The sequence below is a fragment of the Fundulus heteroclitus genome, chromosome 22 (assembly GCF_011125445.2).
Source record: "Fundulus heteroclitus isolate FHET01 chromosome 22, MU-UCD_Fhet_4.1, whole genome shotgun sequence".
In the NCBI taxonomy this organism is placed as follows: domain Eukaryota; kingdom Metazoa; phylum Chordata; class Actinopteri; order Cyprinodontiformes; family Fundulidae; genus Fundulus; species Fundulus heteroclitus.
The window spans coordinates 15,715,026-15,740,887 of record NC_046382.1 but is presented as its reverse complement, the minus strand read 5'-3'; the positions used below and the strand labels follow the sequence as shown (position 1 = coordinate 15,740,887).

Below are 25,862 nucleotides of genomic sequence, written 5' to 3'. Positions count from 1 at the left end.
TCTGTTGCCCCCATCTGGGAGGAGTTTGGGAGGCCTACGGGTGGCCTACAGCAGCCGCTTGCGGCGCTCTTTGGGAGCTGCGTGTTGACGGACGTGGGTTACTGACCTGGTAGCTGTGCTGCCGCTGGGTGGGGCCGGGGTGGGTCTGGGGGTCTGGGGTCCCTGGGGCGCGCCGCCCTCGGGCGCGGGCCCCGGCGGGGCCTCGGGGGTTCCGGTTCCGGGGGGTGTGCCGCTTTTGGTGTGGGCCGGCGCGCGCCCGGGTGTCCGCCCCTGCACAGGGCCTCTGGTGCGCGGGGGGGCCTCGGGGCCCGTTGAGCTGGTAGGGGCGCATGGTCATTAACACCTCTGGGCAGATGCTCTTCTCCTTCATTGGATAGGCACTCTGCCAGTGGGGGGAGGGGGAAAGGAGGGGGAGTAGGGATCTACCCAGCCTGGATGTCTACTGTCGAATGTATGGTGAGTTGTTTGAACGTTAGTGTTGGGGAGGGATTAAATCCACGGGTGGGGGGGGGGGGGGGGGGGGGGGGGGGGGGGGGGGTTGACGTTCTGGTGGGCTTGTGTCCGGCCCCCTGTCCCGGTCCTGGTTCGTGTCGTCTTCCGGTGCTCCACAATCACTATCAAGCTATTTCTGGATAATCTTCACCTAAACTAGTGCACTTTCACATCTCCCACAGGTGCTGGGTCCCAGGTATTAAGTGTTCACTTATATACAGTAATCTTATAATTTATTTATTTATTTATTTATGTTTTTTCACTTTCTTTTTTCAAATATCACATTTCACATGTCAGCTTACATAATAATATATATGATTTAGCAATGGCATCTAGGTGTTATTCGAGTGTATCTGTTGCTTTATGTCTGTTGGTTGTGCTGTTCTTTTTGTGTCTCTTTCCAGGTGATGGAGCAGACAGAGGACGTTTTATCATTCTCTTCCTTTTATCTCCTCTTTCTTTCACCTCTACTCTTTTTTTCTTTTCTTTCACTTTTTGTTCTTCCTTTACTCTCCCATTGTCATGTCCATATAATTTGAAATTCTCCTTGCAGGAATCATAATAAAGCTATTTACAAGCATAAATCAAGTGGAGCACTATGGCGAAAGCTGTTTGCTCCACTTGTAAAAGCAAAATCTGTCTAGCTCTATCTGGCATTGAGATATCAATTCCTATTGCCATATTGCTAAACAGGACACTGGAAAAAAAAATATATATAAATAAATAAAGAAAGAAAGAAAGAAAGAAATTGCGTAATTTTTACGACCTGTTTTTACCGGAAGCTGTCATGATCAGTTTCAGATCGGCTCTCTCCACGTAGCTGGATGACAGAACCGAAACTTAGAGAAGTGAGCTGAGCTGAATCGAAACGGAGCTTAGATAAAGACGGACGCAGGGGCCAGAGAGAAGCCAGACCGAGCCCATACCGCGGTGTGCTGGGTATGATGGACTCCATAGAGGCTGGAAACGCCATTTCCCAACTCAACAACTATGCGCAAAAACACCGACTGTCGCTGCGTTATGAAGACGTTGGCTGTAAGGGAGACGACCATAATAAAGAGTGAGTCTTATTTTTCTTCCAAGGGAGGGAGGATTAATCAGCATTTTGTGGAGTCACAGGGCCCGTCCATAAAAGCCCGTCTGCAGCTTACTGCAGTTTGGTGGGGTAGATGATCAGAGCTCAATCTAAGTTATTATAATACTGGAAATTACAATAATGGCTGTTATAACATATTATGATGTCATAATACCGATTCTGACATAAAACTTTTTTTGTCTTTTTTTTGTAAATGTGTTATATTAACCTGTCTTATCATATGAAAAATAGTCATAAACTAAACTATCAACACTACAGACCTTTATTGCGATCTCTAGTTTAATCAAGGTAACACCCACTGGTGAGCAGTCGGAAACGAGCAATCTTTTTTTTTTTTTTTTTTTATATTATTATTATATTGGATTAGATTAAATATACAACATGAGTTAAATCCCTCAAATCCTATGCAGTATCTAAGCCCCTGCTGCTTCCTGTCATGTTGTGCAGTCACATGAAGCAGCTTGATGAGCTCACCTGGAAAAGGTAGCTTCATATTCCAGGTGAGCTCATAAAAGAAGACTTCAAATTTGAACCCAGGATTAAGGAGGACCAAAACATAAAGTCAGCGGAGGTTTCAGGTGCTCCGGAGAAAAAGTGAATTTACAGGTACAACCTGCAGTGTATTGTACTTGATGTGAAGAACCAACAAAGTGGTACATAATTGTGAGGTGGAAGGAAAGCAATACATGGTTAGCAAATGTTTTCACCAATGAAAATCTGAGAAATGGGGCGTACACGTGTATTTAACCCCTTTTTAATCTACTACACCTAAATAAAATCTTGGACAAGTGCCCTTGTTGCTTACTTAATTAGTAAAAAGCACTTATCTGTGTGTAATTTCATCCTGGTATAAATTCAACTGTGCTGTGAAAGCCTCAGAGGAATGTTAGAGAACAAACAGCATCATTAAGACAAAGGGACAAAATACACAAACATGTTAAATTGGGTTGAACAGCAAGTTAGGATTGTGGCAGAGCTGAAAAGTCACCAAAATATGGTCGTCAACATGAACCGACAGAAATAAGAGGCGTGCCCAGGTGGCCCAAAGTAGCTCTGGAGGAGCTGCAGGAATCCAAAGGTCAGGTGAGACAATCTATCAACCGGACAAACATTAATAAGTAGTGCTCTCAATACATTAAGCTATTATAAACGAGTGGCATCAAAAGCCATAAAAAGTAGTGTTTAAAGTTTGCAGGAATGGGGAAGCCGGTGAGAGCAGATGGGGTGGAGTTTCAGCTTTCAGCAGAACAATCTGTCGAAAGATGCAGCCCAAGTTACAGTGAAATGGTTTAGATCAAAGCAGACAGGTGGGTTAAAATGGCCTAGTCAAAGGCCAGACCTAAATGGCTGTGGCAAAACTTGGAAACTGATGTTCACAGGTGCTTGCCCATCAATTCTGAAGGAGCCTGAGCTATCCTGAAAAGGAAACATACTCAGCTTGCCTTTGCAAATTCCCAGTTATCCGGATCACAGCAACAGCAATCAGACTTAAATCGGAGGAAACTGCGCTTCCGCACAATGTTTGCTTTTTAGAGTTCAGTTACCTCCAATTTAATCCTGTTTTCCTGTTTGCAGCTTCTAGATGTATAAAGCTGATAGAGGCGTACCCAGGGCTTGCAACTGTAATAACAGATTTGTATTCATAAAAAGTCAGAGAATCTAGCATGCACAATATATCCTGTTTTCCACTTCACAATAATTAATTACGCTGTCTTGGTCTCTTACTTAAAACTTACTTAAAATCCCAGTTAGACCACCTAAAGTTAGTGATTGTAACTTAACTGAATATTGGAGGATTAAGAGGATTCACTGGTTTTGTGGGGCGCTGTATCCTCTCACAGTTTGAGCAAATATGTGTAAAATGCCATGAGTGAGGCCAAAATTTGTATTTTGAACAATGCTGCCATCTAAAGGATCAAAATGGTAGTGTACACACAAAAGGAGAAATATGTTTTGACTAAACTTTGACAATCCTTTTTTAAAGATTCACTATGAGAGTTGTCCTAGACAAGAAACCCTACCCCTGTGGTTCGGGAAAGAGAAAGCAGGATGCCAAGCTGATCGCAGCCCAAAACGCTCTGAAATGTCTGACTGGGGACCAACATCAGGACACAGTAAGGCTGCCAATCAAAACTGTCTTAGAAAATTCAAAACAATCATTTAGGTCCCTAAATGGCTACGAATTGTTGTCTTGACAGGCAGAAAGTTCAGCAGAAGCTTTTTCACCTACAAGTCAACCTGCTATCAACTACATATGTTGGCTTAATCAGTACGGTCAAAGAAACAGGGTGACTGTAAAACCAGTGGAGACAGCACGGCCCGGACCCCAGAATACCACTCAGTACGTCTGCCACATCCGTGCACTTTTTAATCTATGCTGCAAATTTACCGGTTGAAATTAGTAACCATGCAACTGTCTAATTAGATTTTGCAAGTTTATAGTTGGCGAAAAGGAATACCCAGAAGTCTCTGGAAAAACAAAGAGAGAAGCAAAAGAGGAAGCTGCCAAGCTGGTGTATGACATGTTACATGCTGATCAATCTGCAGAGGTAAGTGGTGATACAGTTCAGGTTTGAAATTTACATGCAGCCATCATGGCATTGGTTTCATTTGAATGCTGTGTTTTAGTTGCATTTTAGCTGTGTTTTTAAGAGTCAAGAAATACAGAAAGACTCAGAGGAAAGGCCACTAACCTTCTCAGGATCTGAACTGGAGATGGTATCATATTTGTTCGTCAATCCTCCAGTAAGAAGTCAGTGTAGGAAATCAAGAAACTCTTTATTACGTAGTTTAGTAGGTAGCAACTCACTGCTGCGGTGTCCGGCAGATTGGCAAAGAGTAGCTACTCCAGAATCTGAGGGATGGATGAGGGTCATACACGTGGAGGCAGAGGTCAGTTAACAACCGAACAAAAGTCAAAAGGCTCGGAGGTCGGGTCACATAAACAGGATCTGGAGGCTTTTTGGAGCCCAGAAGGCCTGAGCGTTGTTGTGCAATTATACACTGTTTAAAGTTACTTAATCTTTAATAAATAACTCTCTGTCTGTTAGGTATTGTCCGGTGAATATCAGCTCTAGAGCTAATATCAGGACAATAGCTGAAAAGAATGATTCGAGTACTGGCGATCTTTTAACAGCAAACTCTGCACACACATAGAATAAATGAGTGACAACTTCTCTTCAAGTTCAAGAATTTATTAACAGAAATAAAATGAAGATCCAGAGAACTTCACTATATAATGCTGTTTATCTGAATTAACACTATATGTCGATCAACAAATCCTCTCTATTAGGCTAGTGAAATTTAACTAAAACTACTAAGCAAAATGAAGATAAAAAGAAGCTAAGATAGGGAACTATGTACACTTCAAAAGACAAAACAAAGTGGTTGATCATTAGCAGCAGCATGCAGATCTGAGTCAAAGAACCAAAGTTAATCTTAAAGAACATGGAATGAGCTTAAGTTAGTTTAACTAATTCAGAACATTTGTTATGTGTTTCAACCCATTCACAATGCAAATCCTGAGTTGAACAAAACATTATCTGATAAAATAACATTTTATTGAAGGATTTTCTCAGTAAACATCAGTAAACTTTAGGGACGCTTGATTTTATTAATGCAATTATACCTCCGGGAGGCTAGGGACGATCGGTAGCTAAAATTGGCTAATCCTAAAATTAAACAAAACACCTTTAAATCGTCATTAATAGTCCATATTAATGCAGTTATAATGCTCATAGCACTATCGAACGATGGTGAAGCGAAACGAAACAAACTTTATGTTTGAAATAATCCGTAGTTGTATCCGGATAGACAGGTGTTACCGGAAGCTAATAGCATTTAGGCTAGCGGGCCTTTGGCGCTAACTTTAAAAAGTATCAGCTTTATCTTAGTCGTAATGAGTACACTGGATAACGCAAATATCAATATCCCATCAGTGTATAAAACTCTTGTGCAGATAACACTGGTTATAACCATAAAAACACACTTGAATCACATCGGCAATAACATGGTATCAAAATGCTAGTGGGAGCGACATTGGTTAGCTCCCTGTGTAAGAAAAAAAAAAACACAATGTACACACATCACACAAACCTTCAAAATAACCATTTAACTTTCCCTGTTTATTTCTCTGCCAAACCTGTCGGTGCCTCGTTTGAGTTTGGTTCACTTTGGCCATCCACAGGGGGAGCAGTGGTCCAGGAAAACGTTGGTTATTTCAGCAGCAGGCTAGCGGCTCTGCGGCTAGCTGAAACGTGGTCGGGGTAGGGTTGGCCGATTACAACGGGAAGTTCAGCTCAACTTTTGTCTCAGCTTTGCCTGTTGAGGATAGGAGACGCTCCGCGGCGTCCCGCGTAAGCTTACCTGCAACAGCTGAGAAGAATAATCAAAGCAGTTTCGGCATTCTTTACTTCAGCGGCTGGTTGTGCAGAAGTTAGACTGCAAACTTAGTTCCACAGAGGACGAGTTTCTCCCCATTGCTGTCCCAACGAAACAGCAGGAACTGAGTTTCTCGTTCGGTTTTTCTCTATTTTAGTCCATCGGTCAAAGGTCAAGAGATGTTTACCACCTCTTATTAAATATTTGTTAAGAAAAACATCCTGTTGTTTTTTTCCCCCTAAATCCTAAAAAGTGGCTTCTTCAGAATGATAAGTTAAGTGGGGCACAAAATCTCAACATCTATCAGCAGCAACACATTTTTTTGTGATGCATACAACCTGACTTTGATCAATTTTAAATTAAACAGATACATTTGCATAAACCAACACACTTTATATAAGCTCAATGTAATTACGTTTTTATACATACAATTATAAATAAAATCTCATTTGTTTATTTATTGAACAGATAAGATTCACATAAATCCAATGAGCTACCAAGGACAACCGACACTAGATTAATATTTGCTTTTAGTTTCAATCCTCCTAATTAAAAATTTCTTACATTTTATTCCAACTGTTTTTATTTTTCCAATGTTTTAATGTAAAGGATTTTGCATTGTCCTTGTACTGAAGCGTGCTATACAATAAATTTGCCTCGCCTAGATGGTCGCACACCATCTGGCAGAATGTAAATGTAACAGAATTTTATTGTTAAGGGAATCTGTCTTTTTTTTTTCCTTTTTTTTTTTTTTTTTTTTACAACATTACTCTATAAAGAACGATCCTGACCATAAAATCCCACAGTGACATCTGGTGGGGCCTTGCCCCACTGGCCCCAAATGCAGAGACACCACAGATCCTAAATAAGTTTTAAGAGCAAGAGACGGTTCCTAAACAAAGCCCAAAGGTAACAAATGCACTTAATATTAAATCAGGAAGATACATTATAAAAAGCTGACCGAGTTGTTAACTAGCAGAGGATGAATTAGTTTAACAAGCAGTATTTGACATGCATAAAACAAATCCACTCTTTAATAGAACTCCTGTCAATCTATGGCACCATTAACTCACTTTGCATTTCTCTGTTGTTTTCTTCTAAAAATATCTATACAGCTTGAAAGTATTATAGCAGATTAAGCAAATGCTGCTTTTTACATTGCTTTGCTCTTCTTTCGGAAAGTTACACTATTGTATACCTGCACCTGAATTTCTGTACCTTAGGATTTTGTTTGAATAACCCCAGATTTATTTAGCAGGGTGTATTCCTTTTTGTCAACTATCTTTTTTTTGTTTAAAGGTTGGAGATTCTCCAGTTCAGCAAAATCAGATGTTAAGTAAAAACTTGATTGATGTCAGGTGAGTAAATCAGTGTGAGTGAATTGTTTAACGGGGGTGGGAATCTTTGGGCATGTTGATTCAGGAAGCGATTATGAAATTATAAATCGATTAGAATAAATACCTTAGAAAAAAACTTGAATAAAACAAAACGTTACATAAAAAATTCAGTACCACCAATATGTATATATGAAAAAAAGCAGCAGGTTTAGGAGGGAAACCCAGACATCACTGCCCCCAGCGACATCCTCTTGCTCATTCTGGGGACCCCAAGTTGTTCCCAGGCCAGATGGGATATGTAGTCCCTCCAGCGATTTCTGGACCTTCCCTGGGGTCTCCTCCCAGTGGGACGAGCCTGGAAATCCCCTAAAAGGAGGCTTCCAGAAGGAATCCTGATCAGATGCCCAAAAGTTTTTTGAGTTAGGAGGGAGTTTTGATAACATTGGCTCAATAGTCCTTTGACTGATGGTCATGGGATTCATCAGCTGTTTCTCCTCCTTGGGGTGGAAACGTTCCTCGTCTGTTTTGGCACTCTAGGACTGTTGGTAGCATTGTTGCCTTGCAGCAAGAAGGTCCTGGGTTTGAATCCCATTCTGAAGTCTTTCTGCATGGAGTTGTTATGTACTCCCTGGTTATGTGTGGGTTCTCTCCGGGTACTCCAGCTTCCGCTCACAGTCCAAAAACAGGACTCTGAATTGCTTTGTGTTGACTTGTGATGGACTGGCAATCTGTCCAGGGTGTATTCCTTCTATCTCCCAATTATCACTGGAGATAGGCACCAACAATCCTCCCCTACAGACCCTGCAAGGATAGCAGGGTATTGATAATGTATGGACGCTTCTAGTTGTTCATAATATTACAGCCTGTATATAACACGGCTCGTTTTCAATTATTTCCTCCGATGTGCACAAGGTGCTGGTATTCCTCATCCCTCTAATTTTGAGTCTTTTATGTGTTGGCCATACTCTGTTCTGGTGGCACCCTTGAGCGCATCGGAGTTCCACTCATTGCGTTCCTCTGATTTTAGGTTATCTAAATAGACATTCAGATAATATAGGCTGGATGTTTGTTAATCACCTCTGAATCGTTGTGTCGGTATCTCAATGCTTAGAAGAGTAGATTTTTATCTGATTGCTGTTTTTTTTTAAGGTTGTCACAAATTTGAAATATTGTCCCTCTGTCACAGTGTCAACCTAAACAACCTGAGTTTAAACTCACAAGACACCAGCTTTCAGCAGACAAACTACATTGGGATTATCAACCACTACTGCCAGAAGACAAATAGCATTTCTACATATATACCAGTAGAAAAAAAAGGACCTGCTCACGCCCCTCAGTAAGAATCTATTCAGCTGGAACAGTTTCGGCTGTGACTACACTCCTGAAACTTTTGAATGATACCAAACTAAACATACATGCAAATAACAAGATCCTTTTGTCTTTAATGCAGATTTTCCTACAGAGTAAAAATTGGCACAAAGGAATTCTCTGTTGCTGAGGGTAACACTACTAAGGAGGCTAAACAGAGGGCAGCTCAGCTGGCATGGTCCGAGCTTCAGGAACAGTCGGATTTCGACAGCAAGGTAGAAGATGTTCTGATTTCTCTGGGTTAGGGTTAGAACGTTCTTCACTCTTCCTTTACCTTTCAGGTGTCTGTCAGATCAACAACCTCTGAAGATGAAGGAGCATCATCATCATCACAATCAGCCCAATCAGTCCATCACATGTAAGGCTCTCCCTGACAAAAGTAGCCTAATAGACTGTGGAGCTGCGTACTATAACTAGACTCATGTGGACATACTTGTGTCTCTTTCAGCGAGTCAGCTGAGTCATCATCACAGAACATGGATACGGGTGACTCGATAATATTTATTGATTCCTCCAAACCCTCGGATCCCAAGGTTTGTGCCACCGTACTTAAGAAAGTGGAAGAGCTAAAGCATCAGTCTTCTTTCTGTATGATAACTTAAAACAGTCCATTAAATTACATGATAAGACCAAGCCAGGACATGTTTAAAGTCTGATTAAAAAATGTGTCCTTTCTGCTACGAGGGATGGGCATTTATCGTATTGTTTTATCGTTATTGTGAAACGTTTTTTATCATGATAAAAATTTGGCTTTCCCAAGGAGAACAATAAATTCCAATTGGCTTTCTCTGAAACCCCCCAAAACTGCTAGTATTGTAATTTTTAAATTTTTTTTGCACTTTTGGTTCCTTTAGTTCAGTCATAAACATCAGTAAATTCAAAAATGTACCTGCAGTGACTGTGTGGGATAATTAATGTGCCATGCAGTCACAGCCATCAGTGACTTAAAAAAGACAGCAAGAAGCTGTAAATAGTATTTTATCATCACTTTTATCATTTTTACAATAGTACCACAATATATCATGATAAAATTTAAAGTTTGCATCGCCCATTCCTAATTGCTAGGTATAAATGTCTGTAGAATGACAACAAGCTTGAATTTTAAAATCGGGCATAATAGTCTGGAGCCCTAAAGTACTGGTGAGTGTACATGCCTGTCAAAAGTATTCATAATCCCTACAACCTCAAAGGGCAATGCATTTTGGGTGGATTTTAATTGACAGACCAACACAATGGGTTGGATAAAGTATTTTAAATTCTTTTTAACAATAAAAATTTTAACTAAAATTGAAATTAGGTGTGGCCATTTTGAATATCCATCCCTCCATCCATTTTCTGACCCGCTTAATCCCTCAAGGGGTCGCAGGGGTTGCTGGTGCCTATCTCCAACGTTCACTGGGCATGCTTTAATATAAACCTGGAGCTCTGGCTGCATGTTCAGAGTCGCTACTCTGCTCTAGGGTGAACCTCCTCTGGAGTTTTTTGTAGCCTCTAACAGGATTACTTCTACATTTTCCCTGTATTTAGCTCAATGTAAAAGCTTAATGCCATCTTTCCTACACCCGCGGAACAAAAAATATACTTCTGGCATCATCTGACCAGAGCACCTTCTTCAATATTTGCTGGGTCCCATGCACTCCTTAATTCAAACTTTAAATGTGAACTTATTTCATCAATGTTTGTTATTCTTTCCACACCTCCATAAATGCATGATCTGAAGAAGTACAGTAAAAATAACCCTGGAAGCAAGTGTCCCCACCTGCTGCGTATTTTTCAGACTATAAGTCGCACCGGAATAGAAGTTGCATTTATTTAAGAATGTATTTCACACAATCCAAGACTAAAAACTGACATTTAACCTGTTAAAGCAATTTATTTAATTGCACAGCTGCATCCGCAATCAGCTGAATAATATGCAACATACCTGGAAGGTTGACTAGGGTAAATTAAATCCAAACAGGAAAGTTCTTTTCAGAGCATTTCGATCTAATTACGCTAAAATTAGACCGTGAGCGTAACGGTGCTACAAGCTAAGCTAACATTATGACACGGATGGTTCAGAACAACATAAAGCTGACGTATATCAGCGAAGTTGTAACCCACCTGGACAACAGATCTGTAAGCTAGCGCTAGCTGTAATTAGCTTTGCGGACAGCCCAATAACTGGGTTCTGTTGCGGTCTGTATCCTTTGAGCTGCATCATGCAGCGCTGCGTGAATGCATATTGAAACAGCGAAACAACATATGTACATGTGCTCAGTTTTTGTTGTTTATAAGTTAATGTTTAAATAAATTTTAAGTGGTGCAAGAGCAGCACATAGTACACTGGCCTAGAGCACCCTCTTGTGGCTATAGACGGTAATGTTTACTACTTGGTTCATGTTGGTCAGTATGATTTACCATTTAAAAGTAATATATAAGTCACACCTGATTATAAGTTGCAGGATGGGCCAAACTATGAAAAAAAAAATAGACTTTTAGTCCAAAAAATACGGTAATTACATTTTATTTATATAACGCCAATTCACAAACCATGTCATCTCAAGGCACTTTACAAAGTCAAATTAAATCAAACAATACAGATTGGTCAACAAATTTCCTCTCTAAGGAAACCCAGCAGGTTGCATTAAGTCTTGACAAGCAGCATTCACTCCTCCTGAAAGAGCGTAGAGCCACAGTGGACAGTCGTCTGGATTGTTGATGGCTTTGCTACCTGTAGTTGTGTACAGGTACATTGTAGTGTAGTACTGGGAGTAAATAGTGAATAATGAGGTTCTAAAAGAAATTGCGGCTGAAATTTCTAATAAGAAAACGCTACACATTTCTTATCAAGTTTAAGGTAAAAATATCTGATTTAATCTATTGTGGATTTTAGATTGACAGACCAGCTGTATCTGGAGAAAATGCATCATCGCCCATGTCACAGTAAGTCTTGTTTAAAGGATAGAGCACTTTGTCTTGTGTGGTTTTGTTCTTGTGGAGACGTGTGGAGAACTAACGAGCAGTCACTAGCTTACTTCAGCAGCTAGTGGCCCATGCTGCTGGCTAGCAGAGATGCTGTTTGGGCCACCAGGGAGCACAGGGGTAGAAAGGGATGCACCTCCCCTAGGTTTGACTCTCAGCCTGGGCCATTAAGGGCCTGTTTTCTCTCTTTGCTTCCTGTCTGTCTTCGAAAACTGTAAAATAAAGGGCACTAATGCTACAGATTATAGAAAAGGCTAGTAAACTACTAAGAGCATTGCTCATTCAAGTGCAAAGTTTGCAACATCTAAAACCTGAATGCAACACTTTACCAGTAGGTAAACATTAGTTATATGCGGTATACCCTGTCATGTCTCTGTAAGACCATTGTTTACATTTCTGCTGCTTTCTGAATCGAGCAGCATTGGTATGCTAACTGCATGCTAACTGCATGTGACTAACTTTGACTTCAAGAATGTCCCACTTCTGATAAATGATGGGTACCAGTTTTGTCCCTTCAAACAATATTTGTTCATCTATATACACTGGTTCAGACTTTTGACTGAAGTTAAAAATTTTTATAGTGGTAAAGACTTAATTCAAATACTGTATCTATGGTTGTTTTTGGATGACATCAATAAATCTGAGCCATGCTGGGATAAAACTGCCAGCTTCTGTGCTCCAATGTGTTTCAACAGAAAGATTATTTGTTTAACAAATTACTAATATAGAGACAGCTTTGTGTTTCAGTTGCTTTACATTACAGAAATTTGCACTTCAGCAGATGCTGCTGTTTTAGCTTGAATTGCCATCAAGAACTTCTTTTCTAAAACTGAGACTGATTCGTGCTGTAGGGCAATCTAATGATCGTTCGGAACTCTGCACAATCCAACCTAAACAAAAAAATTACTTGTATTAAACCAGCTTTGTAGCACTTTGTGTTTTAAGGGGAGCAGTAGAATAATAATTTCTGTCCCTGTTTTGTTTCAGAGAGTCTACTGAGCCGTCACAGAGCGAGGCGACAGGTTCATCTGACCGTGCCGAAGGTTCTTCCCAACCTTCTACAAACCAGGTTTTTTTTTGTGTTTAATCCACTGGAAATCCAGTCCTAAGGCTTTTTTTGGGGGGGGGGGAGACGGACTTATTTGTACAAAATTAACCCATAGGGATAGGTGTCTACGACAAATGAAATAAATTGACTCATAGCCTCACAACAACACCCAGATCTAATCAGTCCCTTTAAAATCTGCCTTGAGGCATCCGTGTACTGAGATCAACTCAGGTCTGGTGAGCCACATCAGGAGCGTTCTTCCTGTTCCAGCGTTATTAGCTCATTCATTGAGCCTCACCTTAAGACTACATCAGGATATGCTGGATAAAATTACAAGGACTAGTGGTGGTAATAAAACCCCTGATATATACAGTATTGTTGCTATAGATGCAGTTCAGCTGTCCTTTTTTGCTTATTTTTCAAATCTGTGAGGAAATATTGCTTCTAAAGGCTGAAGATATAGTATTTATATTATTTCTAGGCTATTGTTCTAAGTTAATCCTTCTTAAAATACACACAGTAAATAGTTTTTTAATTTTTTTTTTTTTTTTAGATTGATGTGGAAGAACACAAATGTGCAAATGCAAGTTCCCCATCAGTCCAGTCAAGGTATTGAAAAACATTTAATAGCTCTTAAAACATGAGCTGGAATATGTTTTCAAGCTATGTTTAGCACTTTTATTTGTCTTGTTACTGAAACATACTTTATAAATAAACTTGCCTTTGCCTTGCCTTGCCTCAGCACCTTTCTTCATGTCTGAGCAGTTCTCTCAATGTCTACAGATTCACATCAGAGTTTGAAATCCTCGATTATCTTGGTAAAGGAGGTTTCGGTTGTGTTTACATGGTAAAGGAAAAACTGCTGGGCAAGGATTATGCTGTGAAGATCGTTCCAAGAGCACAGTGAGTACATGGTGCTACTTTGGACACGAGAACAGAAATATTGGTAAATGCATTCCAGTTTAACTTTTACACTCTGTGTGATTTAAATTGTGTTGTTGTTATTGCTTAGAAAAGCTTTGCGAGAGGTGATGGTGTTATCTGAACTCCAACACGACAACATTGTCAGATACTACAACTGTTGGGTCGAGGATTCAAAAGTGCAACAAGAGAGAATCCAAAAGAAACTGAAAGAGTAAATGTTTTCTCCCCTGGTTTCAAATTACTCAATTCCTCTTACAGACCAACAATAATATCTCACTGACCCCTCTTTTTTTATCTCCAAGTGAGAGATCTGAAGAGTACCTTTTCATTAAGATGGAGTTGTGTAACTCTGCAACCCTTCGACAATGGATTAATGAGATGAATGAGAAGGATCTACAGCACTCCCAGAGAGGAGCAGAAAGTCTTCCTATTGCTCAGCAAATAGTCAGTGGAGTCGAATACATTCACTCCAACAACCACATTCACAGAGACCTTAAGGTGAGGTTTGGGCTTTCAAACAGCAGTTTTTTGTTTAAAAAAGAAAAGCTTTTCAAGGTTTCTACAATCTGGAAAGAAATTAAGTCTAAAGGAGTGTTGAGAAATAGTTATACTCATAGACATAATATAAGAGTAGACCCCGCATCGACCGCTTTCGCCTATGTGCGCTGACGGGATTTGGGGGCGCCATCTTGGGGCGGTCGACAGCTCAGGTCAGTGTCATGTGTTGACCAGGCGCAGAATCAATTTTAATAAACTATAACTCGTTGAGTATTGAACTAATTTTCAAGTTTTTTTTTTTGCTTAAAACTTTAAAACTATAGGTATTATAACAAATGGTCCAGTGCGTTTAAATAATCTTAGTGGGATTTAAAGTAATAGAATATTCTGACAGGATGTATGTATGTCGCAAAACACAGCCATGTACATGTACATACATATATACATACATATATATATATATGTACATATATATGTGTGTATATATATATATATATATATATATATATATATATATATATATATATATATATATATATATATATATCCCTGACGTAAATAGTCCCTCGATTTAAACAAAAATAAGCCGCACAGTGCTGAGGCATCAATAGTGTGTTCAGCCTGAATCAGCAAGATAGGGTAGCAGGTCAACCGCCCCAAGATGGCGGCTGTAATTCCTGTGCTGCGACAGTTAATGCGGGTTCTACTCTTATATTATGTCTATGGTTATACTGGCAGAAATCGTTTCTTATCCAACATAATGCAAGCTATCCTTTCTTCCATCCTTCTTTGTGTCATTTTCTCCTTTCTGTACAGCTTCCTTTCCCCCAATACTAATATCTGCCATGAATTAATTGTGAAGTTTAGTTATTTTAAAATGAGGTACTTAGAGGACTGAGAACTCTGAAGAGCCGAGTCTGGAAAAGTCTTGAAGTTTACACAATTTATTTTACACAATACGTTTAAGATTATTACCCTCACAGTCAAAGGGTCGGTTGAGACCTTAGTCTATTTTTCAGTATTTCAGTTTCTTTTCCATAGTCCAAAAGTTATTTTAGTTTTCTTTAAGGATAAGTTGTTTGATCCAGAAAGTTTGATAGTCAATTTAAACAGTGGTTGTTGTTTTTTTACTGCTCAGCCTAGCAACATCATGTTTGGAAAAGATGGGAAGGTGAAGATTGGGGACTTTGGTCTTGTCACCACTGACAGGAGTGAAGAGTGGACGGACAGAACTCAAGCAACAGGAACCCTATCATACATGGCTCCAGAGCAAGTTAGTAAACTTATTTGCTGAAAACACGAGCATTGGTTTTATTGTTTAGAAAAGTATTCATTTACATGTTCAGCAAAATCCTATTTTTGTTATACATCTATCAACCGTTAAAGGGGACATATACTTTTAAATATTTCCTTCCATTTAAACCATTCAGTTGTGGTCTATATAACGTGGAACTGCAATGCATTGAATCCTTCGTTATTGTTGCCCCAATGCTCCTCCTTTCGACCCCTGTTGTGAGGTACGTCTGAGAGTAACTAATTTTGGTGCTGTCTCTTTAAATCTAAAGGAGGCCCTTTTTTAGACTTTTCAATTCAATTCTATTTATATAGGGCCTATTCACAACACATGTTATCTCAAGGCACTTGAGACAGACTAGACAGTCCAGGCACTGCGTATATATCTTTATATTCTTTTTGGGTCACCGTGCCCCAGCATACTACAAACATGGCTGATTGGGGTGGAGTGGAACGGTCTGTGACCTGGAGGGGGGCAGAGTGTGAAATGCCTCCTTTAGATTTAAAGAGACGGCACCAAAACCGGTTCCTGTCAGACAAACCTCTGAACAGGGGTAAAAAGGTGGAACATGGGGGTAAATTGATGGGGAAATCAGACCAAAGCTTTGCAGGTCCACTTTGTATAGACCACAACTGGATTATTTCAATGTGAAAAGGAAGGATTTAAAAGCATGTTATGTCCACTTTGAGTTTGATTCCTCATGTTTGGGATATGACAAGGTTGACAAGTATGCTTTATCTAAATCCATGATCCTACGAGACAATTTGGGTTATCCTGCGAAACGTGGTTCTGTGAGCTAAAGTAGACATCTGGGTGTGTACGCATTCTTGTTTCGAAAATGGTATTTGTTGTTGTTTTAACAGAAGACTAAAAGATATGATCGTAAAGTGGACATATTTTCTCTGGGGCTGATCTTCATTGAACTCCTTTGGAAAATCTCAAGTAACCACGAAAGATCAAAGGTAAGTCTTTCATAAAGACATACATTTTTAAGCAAAAATAGATAATTAACTTACTCCAAATGGGTTATAACTATTTTAACGGTTTTCCCTAACATGTCTTGTAGAAATAATAATAAACCAGATTTCTGTCCTATTGAACCGATGTAATTCACTCTTGTTTTATTTCATAACTACATTGTGACTATTAGACTTTTGAAGATGCGAGAAATCAGAAGTTTCCTGAAGGGTTTTCACACGCTTTTCCCCTAGAGGTACATTTTTATATTCTTCAATCCCTGCTGAGTTATGCACAAAATTCACTTATAAGACAAACTGTCCCGTGGAGCCTAGTGGCAAAATTAGTTTCATTGTCTTTATTTTTAATTTCAGTACCTAATGATCAAATCTTTGCTGTGCGAGAACCCCGAAAATCGACCTGAAGCAAGTCAACTAAAGGCAGTTCTGGAGAAATTAAGCCAAAGACAACATCTGCACCTGGAAAATCACAGTGTCTGACTGTCAAAGAGTGAAAGTTTGGTTGGCCAGGAGGAAGAGAAGCTTTATTTTCTCATGATATGCGAGGAAGGTTGTCAACAATATGCACTTTTGAGGAGTACGTCACAAAAAGTACATCACATCAGAAAATTTAGCAAAAATTAACAACATATTATGATTTTAAAATGTGTCTTACATCAATTACAATTTAAATAATAATGGTTGCTCTAAATAACCATTTTTTGCGGGATTTTAACAGCGGGTGTTCTTGTTTTTCTCTGGAAGCTATTCAGCTTTTGTAAGACCTATTAATCATAGAAGTTGTTCTTTTTTACTAGGATTGTGTTTATGCTGGAGGGAAAAATTACGGCAGGCTTGTTTGGTTGGGTGCCAGAAAGCAAGCTGAACATTTTTATTAAACTGTTACCCCTCTGAAACATACATTATGCCTTCAGTTTTGCAATATGATGCACTTTAATTTACTGTTTATAAAATAAAACAACCAGCTGCTCTAGTTTTTAAACAATGTACAAAAATATGTTTAAAACTAAATGTGTGCTAAGTCCATATTTTATATTTTGCGTAGCTTTATATTTCAAAGTTTAATTTTTTTAAAACAAATGTTCTTCCGTTTCAACAACCGAATTGACATTAGTTAAAAATCACGTTTTAGTAAACTGGACACTGCCGTTGTGTACTTTTGTTTTTTTGGGTGTAAATAACAGACGTTTCATACCCGCTTATTACAAAAGTCTACAACAACGGGTCAGAACCAAAACCAATAAAGCAAGGTATAATATTAAAGGTTCATAAGACAATTAAAGACAATTAAATTGAGTTATATGTTTGCCCATTTTTTCTAATTGTTTTGCTCCATAATTCATGAAAAGACATATTTAAAAAATATTGACATACGTGATTGAAAAGTACACTTTGAATGACTATGAATGAAAGTCCTGAAAACAGGAATGTTGTTAGACACTGTCATTTTTATTCTGATGAATCATGCCATGTAACCATGAATTTAGGACTAAAAATTCTGTTTAATGATATATGTCCTGTATGTAACAATAATGGAAAATATTACAAGATTTTTTCTTACCCTGTAAATTTGCCCTTACTGTACACTTTTTTATTCTTACTTTCTGCTTCTGTATTTTTTCCTTTGTCTGTATCTGCATGCCTCCATTTGCCTTTCACTTTGCTGGTGGTACACTTGAATTACTTCACTGAGGGACAATCCAGGATATATATATATATATATATATATATATATATATATATATATATATATATATATATATCTCAAACATCTTCTTCTCTCTTGTTTTTAACATAAAATGTAATAAAAAAATACATGCAACCTTGCTGCTGATGCTCAGTGATTGCACTCTCTAAGGTGATTTCTATTTCTGGGTTTCTATTTACCCTTTTGGGTAAAAATAAACATCCAAAATACAATTTGAATTGATTAATAGCAATTTATCTTCTTTTATTGATTTATTAGAGGTACACTGAGGCATAACTGGGTATAGAAAAGAAACATGTTTTAAATTTGTTTTCCAAAAAGAAAACCTGACATGTTTGCCATTCATTTGTATTCTGTCCCCTGTACACTGATGTTCCAAAAAAAAAAGGGCAACTAAGCTTTTGAAAGTCACATGATCTGTAAATAGAATCTTAACTGTGGGAAATTTAAGGCTTTAGAGGTTTTTTTAGAGAACAATAGTAAAAAATAACATCATGGAGACCAAGGAATAGAGCAGGGATAGGGCTGTGGAGAAGTTTAAAGCAGAGTTAAGTAAAAAAATAAAATAAAAAATAATAATGCAAGCTTTAAACCTTCTGGCATGGTTTGGGAATGGAAAGCGTGTGGGACAACTACTGACCTACCAGGACGTGTTTGTCCTACAAAACTGACCGACCACGGTAGGAGAGCATCAATCAGAGAAGCAGCCAAGAGGTATAAGAATATTTATGTTCATTATGTTAACATGATAAAATGTTTGGTGAGACACCGGCTCAGAATGCACACAGATTACACGCCGACACAACAAGACACAATATCATCACACTTTTTTTAGGTAACTGTAGGAACTCCAGTGTTGTGGGGATGCTTTCCTTTAACAAGTACAGGGAAGCTGGAAAGATAGACCTTCATACTGGAAGGCACCATCCAGTCTAACTGATGTTGATATTTTGCATAGAGGAATGTGCAAAAACGTCATTCTCTGGATGTACAAAGGGGTTGCAGACACGTGACTGTAAGGGCAGTTATCGGTAGATCCTCTTCAAATTTATGCACTACTTCATGTTGATCTCTTAGATAAAATCTTAATAGAAGACAGCGGAATTTTTGATTATATTGTAAAAAACTAAATATATGAAAAGGTTGAAGGGATGTGAAAGCTTTTGTAGGCACAAATGTTTGAACCTCTAATATAATTGTGAGAAACCTACACCTATGGCTGAAAGACCATTTTCCCACATATTCATTGTTAGTTAGTTTATTTTGAACATGATTGGAAAACAAAAGAGTAAAAGAAACAGGTGAATATAATAACGTGTATAATCAACAGTAATTTCACACTATTCACAGCCTAAAGCGTAATGTTATCTTTTAATCCTGTCCTAGCACCTCTGTATCAAAGCTGCCATGTTGATGGATCCGTTGATAGCCCTTTGGTACTATACTTGTATTTAAACATTCAGCTTTGTCCATAACTAATGAAAAAATAAGTTCAATATCAAATTACAAGTGGCATTATATAATTTTTTCCCCACACATGCATACAACAGATACAAACACATGACCTATGAATATGTCAGGCCTTCCTCAACTAAAAACATTTTTAGGAAAAAACTATCAATCTTTTTTTTTTAAACTGGGTGATGTTTGGACATTCCTGTATTTCTACACTGGGAATATTTTCCTAAATTCTCTTCACATATAGAACGTTTTCATACCTCTTAAATTTAGGGTCTTTAAATTGTATTTTCTTCTGAGATTATAGCATCCACCTCCGTCTGAAAACATGTTCTGTAGCAGTTTGTGTCTTACTTCGTACATAATTGTGATGGACCGAGCAACAAGGACAGTCAGGCATACACTGATTTGGTATGGTCCAAATCAGCTCAGCCCCTTGGCCACCTGCTGGTTCCTCAGCCAAGGGACTAGAGCAACTGAAAAACTCAAACAGTCATACCAAAACGGGGTAAAGCAAAATGTGCACACTAATTTTGAAATACAGTGTTATGATGATAAATAAATTCCAAATAATGAAATGGCTCTGTAAATGAAGCCCTATATGAAAAAAAACCTAAATTACATAAATGGTATTTTTACCACATCTGTGTGGCTGTATATGCAGCCATCACAGGCAGCAAGCTGCCTCCCGAAAATGTCTGCTGGGTCTGTGTGGCCAGAGTAGTCTTCTGTCATGGTTTTTAAGTGTTTGGCCCACATGCAGAACACAATCGGGAGGCAGAGAGCAGTTTTAAGATGTTTATTTTAGACACTTGAGGGGAATTCCAGAGCAAATTCTGAGTGATGAGGATCCAGGGACTTGACTTGAGACTTCAGAACTCGGAAGAGCGTCTGGAGAGTGATTCAGAGCTTAAGGCGATCTGTGAGAAAGGAAACACGAGTTAGCGCTGGAGAATGGTAAACTGTCGAGAGACAGCGTCCACTGAAGCGTACCACAACGGTTTAACACTCTGGCGTCTTCCAGCTGACTGCAACCTGCTTTTAAGCTCCAGCCCGGAGCTGGCGAACGAGCCGCAGGTGCGCACCACGCTCACCTGTCAAACTGCAATCACCTGTGAAAGAGGGAGAGAAGAGAGAGCAGGCAGCGCTGGCAGAGAGCTGCACAGCACTGCCTGCAGAATTTGGACACAATATATCTACATATACCCACACACACACACACACACACACACATACACATATATATACATATATATATGTATGTATAGCAGACGGCGCACCAATCCGCCTGTCATGAAGCGGGCTATAGTAGCCAGTTTAACACTGCACTAATTTAGTGTTGATCCGTTGCTGCTTAGTTATGACGCGCTGAGTGGCTAACGTTGTACCTGTTGTTCGCTTGTCAAATGAATTCCAGCGATCTTCTTTGTGTCCAAAAAAAAAACGTTCTAGGCAGATGAACCATTATAAAGGTATCCATTTATTCCATCACGGCAACATTGGTTCACAATGACTCCGCCACAGCGATCAAAAACTTGTATGCCCTTCCGGGTTCAACACCTGTCAACTACCCGTCACCTCTTGGTTTATATACAGTGTAGTGACCAAAACCCAAAAATACACATTTGGCTCCAATACACCGGCCCCTAATTGGCATATATAATAATAAACAAATATGCCAATTCCCAAAACAATAATAGTACAGGAGGCAATATGTGACACAAATACAACATTAATACATTCATTTAGACACCATACAACAGACAAAGTTTGGAAATTGGTCTCTCAATAATATTGGACTTCGTTTTCAATTTCACTGATCTCACAAAACCACCACTATCTGGAAACACTTCCAAAACCTTCCCAAGAGGCCAGGATCCTCGGGGTGCAGAAGGATCCATTATGACCACAATATCTCCCACAACAAGATTTTTCCTCCTTTCGTTCCATTTCTGCCTTTCTTGAAGCAAAGGTAAATATTATCGAACCCATCTCTTCCAAAACAGGTCAGCCAGGTATTGTACCTGTTTCCATCGTCTTCTTACATACTGATCCTCTGGCTTAAACGTTCCAGGCGGAAGTGAAGGTTTTCCTCGGAGTAAGAGCAGGTGATTGGGGGTAAGTGGCTCCAAATCGTTTGGATCATCTGAGAGGGTTGTAATAGGGCGATCATTCAAGATGGCCTCTGCTTCGCACAAAACTGTACTTAGTCCTTCATCATCAAGAATTTGCTGAAGCAGCACTGAGTTAAGTACTTTTCGCACCAGCCGAATCATTCTCTCCCAAACACCACCAAAATGTGAAGCAGCAGGTGGATTAAAAATCCAATTAATTTCCACCTGTGCCAAAAATAACTTTATTGTGTCCTGATCTAGATTAACAATAGCTTCTTTCAAATCTCTCTCAGCACCAACAAAGTTTGTTCCATTATCACACCATAACTGTTTAACTTGTCCTCTTCTGCTGATAAATCTCCTCAATGCATTGATGCAAGAATCTGTATTAAGAGTAGCTGCAATCTCCAAATGGACGGCTCGACTTGCCAGGCAAGTAAACAAAACACCATATCTCTTGCAATATGTCCGTCCTCTTTTAACTTCAAATGGCCCGAAATAATCAACCCCAGTATTAAAAAAATGGGGGATGATCTGGGAGAATCCTTGCAACGGACAAATCAGCCATTTTTTGCATTAAGGGCCGACTGTTATATTGCCTGCAGATGCTGCACTCACCAATAACCTTTCTCACAGCAGAATTTCCCTTCGTAATCCAAAACCTTTTCCGTACAGTTGACAGTGTGTGTGTCCGTCCTGCATGTCCAAGAACTTGATGAAAATGCCTGAGGATTAACTTGGAGATGTGCTGTTCTTTGGCCAGAATTATTGGATGTTTTACCTCATCTGGCATTGCACTTCTATGAAGACGGTCTCCAACTCTTAAAATTTTATCTTCCAAAACAGGATCCAACATATAGATAGAGCTCTTACGGCTCATTTAGAGTTGTGCGACAGAGCTTCAATCTCTAAAGTGAGCCGTAAGAGCTCTATCTATATGTTGGAGATAAAAAATGTAACAACCATTTTATCGGGACAGCCTTTAAATGTAGAACCTTTCATAATTTTACTGGACGGACAAACATTTGAATAATTAATGAATCAGGCAAGAAAAGAAAATATTTCACATATTTAAAATGGCCCATTCAACCAAAAGTAAAAGAAGTACATTTTAAAATTTTAAATAGTTATTACCCAACAGCAGAAAATCTTAAGAAGAGATTTGAATTTGAAGTTGATGACTGTGTTTTTTGCCAAAAAGAACCTGAAACTATTGAACACCTCTTCTTTTTGTGTAGTGTCACACGTCATTTTTGGCAGAACCTGCACATTTGGTTAAGTACAAAAATAGAGAATATAACACCTTTTGATATGAAACAAATATTGACATACAAAAACGACATTGCGAAGGATATATCTAACATGGTCAATATTGTCATGGGAAGATATCATATACATGCATGTAAATGGAAAAATCAAAAACCTTCAATTATATGTTTTAAAAACAAACTCAAAAACTTCTTTATATCTTTATCTTTGTTAGCCGACAAATATGGACATATACAAAAACTTTTTAATGACATGTCACAGTTTCTTTGCTTTGACTGAAGTTAACATGGTGTAAGCAATGTCTCATTGCTTAAATGGATCCGTCTGTTAATTATTGATTTTAAATCGTGGATTGGTCGTGTATACTTCCAATGGTATTATTGTAAATGCCTGTCAATGTATTTATTTTTTATTTTTTTTATATTGTCTTCATGTTTATTTATTTCTCTTCCTTTGCCTTGCACAAAATAAGTTGATCTCCTGTATATAATTGATATTTACTGTTTTTGTTAAAATGCAAAGTGGAGATTCCTACTTGAGCATGTAACTAATTTGTGATCAATAAAGTTTAAAAAAAAATACGTATATAATGCACTGAGCTATATTATACACTGGAGTGCTAATAGCCCGCTGTTAGAACGAGTCGCTTTGAAGCCACCAGCCGCCATATTGGTACTCCCTATTTTCCCCCAGTAACTAGGGAATATGTGCGCTACAGCATCGAATTACGAGGCTTTTCTCATGTTCAGGGGGGGCTTAAAACTTTTAAAATGTCAAATGCCATATACTTTTATGTCATGTTCTAAAACTATCAAGTAATGAGAAAGTCATGTGCTGAAATATTTTGCATTTTATTTATTTAAATATATATATATATATATAAAACATTTATAAATATATAAATAACAATATACAAAAACATATATTGACATATATGTATACATATATACATATACACATACTTATATCTATATATATATCTATCTATATATATATATATATATATATATATATATATATATATATATATATATATATATATATATATATATATAGATAGATAGATATAGATATATAGATATATATATATATTTAATATGAATAACATGTAAAATATTTCAGCACCTAATTTCCCAGTAGTTGATAGTTTTAGTACATCCACTGCCTGTAAAATTACCTGTGAAACGTTTTCATACAGCCAGAAAACTGCTTGTTGTTGCAACCAAATCCTATGGGATTCTGTGAGAGTAGGGAGTAGCAAGATGGCGGCCAGTGACTTCAGTTTTTTGGCAAAATCAGCACTCCAGTGTATTATATAGCTCGGTGATATAATGTCTATGGTCCCACACATATGTATTTTAAACAAAGATGTAATAATAGATATAGAATTCAAAGTTTTAAGTGAAATGGTACATTTTAAAATAATTTATGTTTCTGACCAGTGACACGCTCAATTAAACAACGCCGACTTGAAGGCAGCTCAAACATATTTAATATCACTGCGTGCTTAAAGAAATTGCGTAATGTTCACGGCTTGTTTTTTATCGGAAGCTGTCACGATCAGTTTCAGATCGGCTCTCTCTCAAATGCTGTGAGGTTTAAAGCCTAGAGCTGTGGATGTGTGGGTCTTGTTCTGTGTGTGTGTGTGGATTTTTTGTGCATGTGTGGATTTGTTTGTGCATGTGTAGATTTTTTTGTGCACGTGTGGATTTTTTTGTGCACATGTGGATTTTTTTGTGCTTGCGAGGATTTTTTTGTGCTTGCATGAATCGGGCTTTGCATGCGTGGATCTTGTCCTGTGTGTGTGTGAGTGTGTGGATTTTTTTGTGCATTTGTGAATATCGAGACCCATCTAGCTCCATACACTCCACGTAGCCGGGTGACAGAATCGAAACTTAGAGAAGTAAGCTGAGCTGAATCGAAACGGAGCTTAGATAAAGTCGGACGCAGGAGCCAGAGAGAAGCCAGACCGAGCCCAGACCGCGGTGTGCTGGGTATGATGGCCTCCATAGATCCCGTGGACCCCGTTTCCGATCTCCAGATGTACGCGCAGATGAATAAGCTGTCGCTGTTGTATGAAGAGGTTGACTCTAAGGGCCCCGACCATCTTAAAGAGTGAGTCTTACTTTTCTTCTAAGGGAGGATTAATCAGCATTTTGTGGAGTCACAGGGCCCGTCTATAAAAGCCCGTCTCATCTTACTGCAGTTTGGCGGGGGTACATGGTCAGAACTCAATTTAAGTTATAAGTTATAAAATAAGAAACAACAATAATGGCTATTATACCATATTCTGACATCATAATACCGATGCGGACATAAACTTTGTAGTCATTTTTTCTTTGTAAATGAGTTATACTAACCTGTCTCATCATATAAAAAAATAGTCATAAACTAAACTATCAACCCTACAGACCTTTATTGCGATCTCCACTTAATCAAAGTGACATCTACCCCCACCCACTGGTGAGCAGTCGTAAACAAGCCAATAATAATAATAATAATAATAATAATAATAATAATAATAATAATAATAATAATAATAATAATAATAATAATAATTATTATTATTGTTATTATTATTATTATTATTATTATTATTATTATTATTATTATTATTATTATTATTATGTTGTTGTATTAGATTAAATATACAACATGAGATAAATTGCTCAACTACTATGCAGTGCCCATGTTGCTTACTTTAGATTAGTAAATAGCACTTATCCGTGTGATAATTTCATCCTGATATAAATTCAGCTGTTCTGTGAAAGCCTCAGAGGAATGTTAGAGAGCAAACAGCATCATTAAGACAAAGGGACAAAATACACAAACATGTTAAATTGGGTTGAACAGCAGGTTAGGATTGTGGCAGAGCTGAAAAGTCACCAAAATATGGTCGTCAACATGAACCGACAGAAATAAGAGGCGTGCCCAG

At 38.4% G+C, this 25,862-nt stretch overlaps 1 protein-coding gene across 6 annotated transcripts in view; it reads left to right on the top strand.

Moving 5' to 3' along the window:
- The first annotated feature begins 1,313 nt into the window (after positions 1-1,313).
- Positions 1,314-25,862, top strand: part of eif2ak2 (eukaryotic translation initiation factor 2-alpha kinase 2) — a 47,144-nt gene continuing 22,595 nt past the window's right edge. For 3 of the 6 annotated variants that reach the window (XM_036126029.1, XM_036126026.1, XM_036126027.1), the window contains exons 1-8: positions 1,314-1,552; positions 3,573-3,702; positions 3,787-3,929; positions 4,014-4,137; positions 7,268-7,326; positions 8,492-8,641; positions 8,756-8,888; positions 8,955-9,031. In XM_036126029.1, the coding sequence (XP_035981922.1) occupies positions 1,434-1,552; positions 3,573-3,702; positions 3,787-3,929; positions 4,014-4,137; positions 7,268-7,326; positions 8,492-8,641; positions 8,756-8,888; positions 8,955-9,031 (935 nt within the window). In that variant the 5' untranslated portion in view covers positions 1,314-1,433. Of the gene's footprint in view, positions 1,553-3,572; positions 3,703-3,786; positions 3,930-4,013; positions 4,138-7,267; positions 7,327-8,491; positions 8,642-8,755; positions 8,889-8,954; positions 9,032-9,121; positions 9,207-11,548; positions 11,599-12,624; positions 12,707-13,238; positions 13,295-13,468; positions 13,589-13,697; positions 13,821-13,911; positions 14,108-15,245; positions 15,381-16,264; positions 16,364-16,551; positions 16,615-16,732; positions 17,948-24,798; positions 25,043-25,862 lie in introns of those variants that run through there. The other 3 variants (XM_036126031.1, XM_036126030.1, XM_036126032.1) reach the window with 3 other exon arrangements.